Below are 6,912 nucleotides of genomic sequence, written 5' to 3' on the forward strand. Positions count from 1 at the left end.
TGCAAGAATAGTTCACACAGTTGTTGGTTCTGTTCAAACAATAATCCCAGAAATGTAGCTGCTTGCTCATTATTGCTACTGTAAATTATATTCCTGACAGTAAGTCAAGAAAACTTCTATTGTTTGCATTTTTCTATTCATTTTATTTCTATCTTTGTGCCAGAACAGACTTTATGTTCTGTATGCTTTGTGGGCATGTATGTACTGTATGTTGTCAAGTTGTAGATGCATCAGAGACACAAAGTAAGCTGTGATGTCAAAAACACTTCGGCAAAATCTAGAACCTCATCTCATTGTCAGGTTCTAATTTACACGTTGTCTTATGTTTTGTTTTTTCCTGAGACGCGCATGTTTTTGGTGAAAACCGTTTCCACCCTGTGGTGGGCGATGCTTCTCCTTTAATGTGGAGCAGAGAGGCAGCGGGATTGTCTGGAAGGGGAAGCGCAGAGGGATGGGGCGAGGCGCGCGAGGAGCTTAGTATGCGCTGCGATGCCCGACTGCAGCCCACGCATCTCAACTATGGTGAGTTATGGTGAAATATGAGAGACGTGGGATGAGCCGGCGGATCAAAAGCAGTTGGTCGTGATGAGATGACCCCTTTGCTGGACAGGTAGTCAAAAAAGGATGAAGTAAAGATATGAAGGAATGGACTCACGACTCCAAGACACCTTTTAAGAGGAGACAAACTGGATAAAAAAAAAGCACATGCGTCTGCGCACCAAGAGAATCAGGGTGAATTCCGGCATGCCATATTCTAAAATGATGATGTAGTCCAACGGATAACGCTATGCTGCATTGTTTAGTGCATGGGCTCTGTTGTGGCTGTCCACGATCCACACAGAAGGGCTGCAAATGGTTTGAGCATGTCTGGCACCTGCCAATCCAAACTAACACGCGCTTGCCAATCAACTGCAACACTGTCATTTCATGTTTAAACATCTCAGTGCATGAACTTGGCTGCTTTGCCTTTGTCTCAAATATATGAAAAAATGGTTACTAATATGTGCATCATTGGTGTATTCATAACGGATCCCCAATCAGAAACAGATGGTGGGGTTCACGCGGAGATACATTAATGGAATAACATGTTTACGAGCACAGATATGCCAAAACCTTTATGCGTAGTGCAGACCTGTTTGGAGATCAAACAGGTGATATGGCTTAAGATGAAATCTGCCGAAACAGAGGTGCCACCGAGTGGAAATACCAACAGCAGCGCCCCCCACAACCTCCCTTCCCCAAGTCTCAGCAAATATCAGGATAGAGGATTACCTTTGCTGCTGTTGCAAGCGGTGGCGTATTGTTATGAAGTGGGGGTGTCATATTTGGCTGATGCCAAGCATTTTAAGATGTGCTACCATTATTTTTACCACAACAACCCCCCTCCCTCCACCATATTCAACTTGTAGCCTACTGTAGTTGCATCAAAGCATGTATCTGCTGGTCAATAAGGCGAGGGAGGTAACTCCTGCATCACGCCTTGTCCCCTCTCTCACATACACCTCCACTCCCGTGCCGCTGCAGAGCCGGACCTTTGGCTGGCAGAGAGGAGCTGCTCTGACCGTGGAAGCTCACCGAACACTTCTGCTGGGCCCGTTACGCATTACCACCAGAGGACCCACTGTATACAAGCCTTACAAGCACTAGTGCACCTAGGTAGGACGTTTTGATTTTTTTTCAGACGTTGTTGCTTTAACTACCAAATTACACATCTGTGGTTGTGTCTTTGAAGTAAGATAATAGTCAGTGTCTAATAGGCCTACTGTAGGCTACATCTTCACACATGTGGCCTTTGTGCAGTGGCCTTTGCAGTTAGAAATAGAGTAAACTGTTCAAACAGCTCTGCAGAAATTCAGTTGGCTCTGTCAACTACTGGCTACGACAAGTATGCTTAAATACATATTATTGATAAACTGTTACTTTGATCAGAGACCTGCGTTTTTGGTCACAATGTTTTTGGAATGTTGGGTCATCGTACACATACAGAGAGAGGAAATTCATCTCTGAGATTGTATGGAGCACTCAGCATATAATCAGATTTGTTGGTTGTAATTGCACCCTGTAAGAGCTGATATAGTATTACTGGCTGGCATATTGATCCTGCTGTGTGCTTATATGAGGGAGAAGTCATAACCTAATACACATAGACACAATGGAGCCAATGTGCTCAAATGCTTGTGCCCCCACCCCATGCTTGTTATTTTCAACTGCCCATCTCTTGCTTGTTTGTAGGAAGGCCTTGAAATAGCAAAGCATTTCTAGGAATTCATATTTTAGTTAGGGAAAGATTTACAATTTAGAAAATAAATGGTTCAGAAAGACGCACCAGTGGATACAAGTTTTTGAATATGCATGCTCCAAATTAATTTAATAAATCGATTGAAAGCATGATTTTTCTCACTCAATGCATTCTAAACACATGGTTATCACATTAATATTGCAGTCATTTCTGTTCTGTCCTGCAGCTCTTTGCAGGCAGATCTGCCTGAACCCACGAGTGTGTGGAGACTTTATCCCCTTGTGACCCATCGTGGCCCCACCCTGTCAGAAACCTGCAGGTCCCGTCTTCCCCCAGCATGACGGTTGCCACCAGCGACCCTGCGGATGAAGCCGCAGCACATCCGGGTCAGCCTCAGGACCAGTACGACCCAGACCTGGACCATGAGTGCTGCGAGAGGGTCGTCATCAACATATCAGGCTTGCGCTTTGAGACGCAGCTCAAGACCCTCTCCCAGTTTCCAGAGACGCTGCTGGGGGATCCCAAGAAAAGGATGAGGTACTTTGATCCTCTGCGGAATGAGTACTTTTTTGATCGAAATCGACCAAGTTTTGATGCTATTCTGTATTATTACCAATCAGGAGGGAGGCTGCGCCGGCCTGTTAATGTGACCCTGGACATTTTTTCTGAGGAGATCCGTTTTTATGAATTGGGTGAGGAGGCTATGGAAATCTTTAGGGAGGATGAAGGTTTCATAAAGGAGGAGGAGCGACCTCTGCCAGAGAATGAGTTTCAGAGGCAAGTATGGTTGCTGTTTGAGTATCCAGAAAGCTCAGGTCCTGCACGCATCATTGCCATCATCTCTGTCATGGTGATTCTTATCTCTATTGTCAGCTTTTGTCTGGAGACATTGCCAGTTTTTCGAAATGATGATGAGGAGATGTACAATTTTCAATTACAGTCAATGTCCAACGTCACCTTTACCTATGACAGCTCGGCGTATTTCAAAGACCCTTTCTTCATCGTGGAGACCCTCTGTATTATCTGGTTCTCTTTTGAGTTCCTAGTTAGGTTCTTTGCCTGTCCCAGTAAAGCTGGATTTTTTGGCAACATCATGAACATCATTGATATTGTTGCAATCATCCCCTACTTCATCACCCTGGGAACAGAGCTAGCAGAGAGGCCAGAGGACGGCCAGGCAGGCCAGCAGGCTATGTCTTTGGCTATTCTCCGTGTTATTCGTCTAGTCAGGGTGTTTCGTATCTTTAAACTCTCACGTCACTCCAAGGGCCTCCAGATCTTGGGCCAGACTCTGAAGGCAAGTATGCGGGAGCTGGGCCTCCTCATCTTCTTCCTGTTCATCGGCGTGATCCTCTTCTCCAGTGCTGTCTACTTCGCGGAAGCGGACGAGCCACAGTCCCAGTTCAGCAGCATCCCTGAGGCCTTTTGGTGGGCTGTGGTTTCCATGACCACCGTAGGCTATGGAGACATGGTTCCAACAACCATTGGAGGAAAGATTGTGGGGTCTCTTTGCGCCATTGCCGGTGTGCTGACTATTGCCCTGCCTGTGCCTGTCATTGTGTCAAACTTCAACTACTTCTACCACCGAGAGACAGAGGGCGAGGAACAGGCACAGTATCTGAATGTCCCAAGTGTGCCTAAAGTGAGCTCGGCTGACGAGCTGAAGAAGAGCGGTCGGCGCGGCAGTGGGTCCACTCTCAGTAAATCTGACTATGTGGAGATTCAGGAGGCTGTGAACCACAGCACTGAGGACTTCAGACCAGAGGGCATGAAAACAGGAAACTGCACCCTGTCCAACACTAACTATGTTAACATCACCAAGATGCGTACAGATGTATAATGTAAGCTACTGTAGATGGTTAAGTTCAGCTGGGGTCTGTTACGAGAGGATGAAGGTGTGACTCCATGTATTGACCAACGAATGGCGCCCAGCATGAGAGTCCAGAGCAGATGAGTGGGATTACCTTGGAGAAAAGGTCAGTCGTGAGGACCTCATGCTCAAGCACATCCTATGAAGCTATCAGCGCATATCATAGAACTGCCACCCGTCTTATTTAGGACATTATCAGTGTCTGCATGGAGTTTATTTTTGTTGTTGTCTATGTGACAGTAGTCATCCTGCTCGCAACAGTAGCCAAGTAGTAGCCAAACCAGTAATAACTTATATTAACAGCATAAAGGGACCACTAGTTTCTACCTTCTAGCTCAAACTGCCGCTGGGAGAAGATGCAAGAAAAACAACAAGTTATATCAGCCTAACATTTATTATTAAATGTAACTTAACATATTGTGATTAAAAACAGGTCACACTATCAGCATCATGAGCAACTTTAATCTGCTGCTCTAACTGCCAAGGTCCTGACTCGGAGAAAAACAAAATCACCCAGACCACAGTTGTTCTGTCAGGGGAAAACTGAAGTGCACAACTAAGAGAGAGAGAGAGAGAGAGTGATACTAATACGCTCTCTGGCCAAATGGTCATATGTTGCTTTCTCTGTCAGAGACAAAAGCCTGAGTGCACTTGCATTCCTCCCCGGGTCCTTACTAGATATTGTCTAGTTCTAGCTAGTGACTTCGGTAGAGACCAACAAATACAGTAGATGACAGTGCTGTAATTCTGAACCACATAGCACACCTCTCTTTCCTGCCATTTTTCTTCAATGAAGCTCAAGTGGATTTACAGTATGTACACCATCGCCAAGACTTTTTGTTTTGTAGCCAATGCAGGCTAGCCGGTGGACAGAAGAAATGTCTCGCTAAACAGAGTGAATGGTTATTTATTGATGTGTGATCATTTTATTTCTTGTAATGTATGCTTTTTTAGTAATATGATGAATGTGTGCCTCTCACTTACAATCTTTTTTTATGGTTAAGTTATGTGATGTACTGTAGAAAGAGTGAATAATTTCTCTGCTGCGTTCTGAGTGAGTGCCTATTTCCCCATCCTCTTGACTTTACCTTTAAGTGTCTCTTCAGCTGCCCTGGTCTACTGTAACAGACTTACAGTAAGAAGTGTTATAAATGTTGCTGTACTTGACTTCATAGCATTCCAATCACATGAGATTAAGGAGGAAACTAGTGTGAGATTTTAGTTTGTTGCTTTTGTCAGAAGCCAATTAAAACCAAGTTAATAACAGCAGAGTTAACTAGGTTTATGAATAAGGCTTTTTGTATTCTCTAAAGGCCCACAATCAAAGAAAGAGCTCAGTGATCAAGTGAAATTAATCAATGACACCTTCAAGGATCTTTTGTCATGCTAGCACTGCCTGCTTTGTATTGTTCAGCCTTGCTGGATGAGTGGCAAGAGGCAGTCTCAGTCTTTAAGTCTGCTGTAAACATGCTTATGCAGCCGATTTGCGATACAGGTACAATGTATTTATTGATTGCTCTTACCTAATCAAAGTGATAAATGATTTCAGTCTGCCATGCCCTCTTCCCCATATATCTCCCATATTTAACAATTGATCAAAATTAGTGAACTTTGCCTGCCTCTGGAACAAGTTAAAAGTGTTACTCAACTACATCAACCAAGACAAATTTGCTGCCACCTATTGCGTTGTAAAAGAGATTAATTTGTATCCCAGTATTTGTTTTTCTTTCTTGCAGTTTTAACAATCATTCCATCGGCTCATTTTTCCCACATAATGCAGGACCTATGTGTCCTTCATATGCTTTTTATTAAACAGATGCTATTCTGCTATTGTAGTGCTGCATGTCCTTTATAATATTCATTGTAGCATGAATTAGTATGAATAATACTTAAAAAGCAAATTGACATCATTATATTGCTATCTCTATATCTGCCGTTATGTGCAATATACTGTATGAAAGACAAGTGTCTTGCCTTAGAATTATGTGTCATGCTTTACATATGCGTCTTCTTGCCATTACTATTTGAAATATTGTTGAGTCGCAAATCCATGTAAAGTATTTACCCAGAGAGTGCAGTCTGTCCACAAATGTAAGTAAAAAAAGTAACAGCAGGTTTATTCATGAGAGGACATGGGGAAGGTTTGAGAGCAGATCCACATTGAATTCAGAACAGGGATAGCTAAACACATGATCAACAGTTCAGACACTAACTAATCCCGCTTGCTTCTTCTTTATCGTCAGTTGCAGTCACAACCCAGAACTGTGTCTCATAGTGAAAGCACAACAACAGCTAGTATATGCTGCCATCCCAGTAGATACACAGATTCAAACTGTCAGTCACTCAGACTTATTCTACCCAGCGAAGTGAATCATAATGCTCCCAGGGACTGAGTTTGAGTGGGCACATGTACTGTATATAGGTCCATCTCACAACAGAAGTTGTGAGAAATAGAGAGGAGTTTTTAGATGCACACAAGCTGAGTGTCAAGCTCAGAGACAATGTGGTAGCTGTTATCTAAAACACTGCTCTTCTTGACTCCAGGCTACTATGGTGCTCTGTATATTCTATTCCATCATAGCACAGTTTTTACAGCCTGTGTATATGTCCAGCACATGCATATAGTTAATAAACAAAGACAACTGAAAGGAATGTCCTGCCACGCTCATTACAGTAGAGATGAGATCTGTGAGCATGTGTTGATTTATGAGATAAGCTGCATTGTCAGCCAATTACTGGGGGTTAAAGGAAATAGAAGGAAAGAGAGGAAAGGTTGGGAAGGAAAATACAATAATGGAAGTAA

General features: G+C 43.4%; 1 protein-coding gene across 3 annotated transcripts; it reads left to right on the forward strand.

Annotated features, from left to right (window-relative positions):
* Positions 1-474: 474 nt before the first annotated feature.
* Positions 475-6,536, forward strand: kcna2b (potassium voltage-gated channel, shaker-related subfamily, member 2b). Of its 3 annotated transcripts, XM_034876745.1 has the most exons (3): positions 475-732; positions 1,525-1,656; positions 2,466-6,536. In XM_034876745.1, the coding sequence occupies exon 3, from the start codon at positions 2,577-2,579 to the stop codon at positions 4,077-4,079; it is 1,503 nt and encodes a 500-aa protein (XP_034732636.1). In that variant the 5' UTR covers positions 475-732; positions 1,525-1,656; positions 2,466-2,576; the 3' UTR covers positions 4,080-6,536. The 3 variants fall into 3 exon arrangements, with proteins under 3 accessions (XP_034732636.1, XP_034732638.1, XP_034732639.1); XM_034876747.1 differs by having other exon boundaries at positions 475-1,656; XM_034876748.1 differs by lacking the exon at positions 1,525-1,656.
* The last annotated feature ends 376 nt before the right edge of the window (positions 6,537-6,912 follow it).

The sequence above is a fragment of the Etheostoma cragini genome, chromosome 7, assembly GCF_013103735.1.
Source record: "Etheostoma cragini isolate CJK2018 chromosome 7, CSU_Ecrag_1.0, whole genome shotgun sequence".
Taxonomy (NCBI): Eukaryota; Metazoa; Chordata; class Actinopteri; order Perciformes; family Percidae; genus Etheostoma; species Etheostoma cragini.

Bases quoted from the DNA above. Each gene is read 5' to 3' on its own strand.
- kcna2b (XM_034876747.1), top strand. From the start codon at position 2,577: ATGACGGTTGCCACCAGCGACCCTGCGGATGAAGCCGCAGCACATCCG.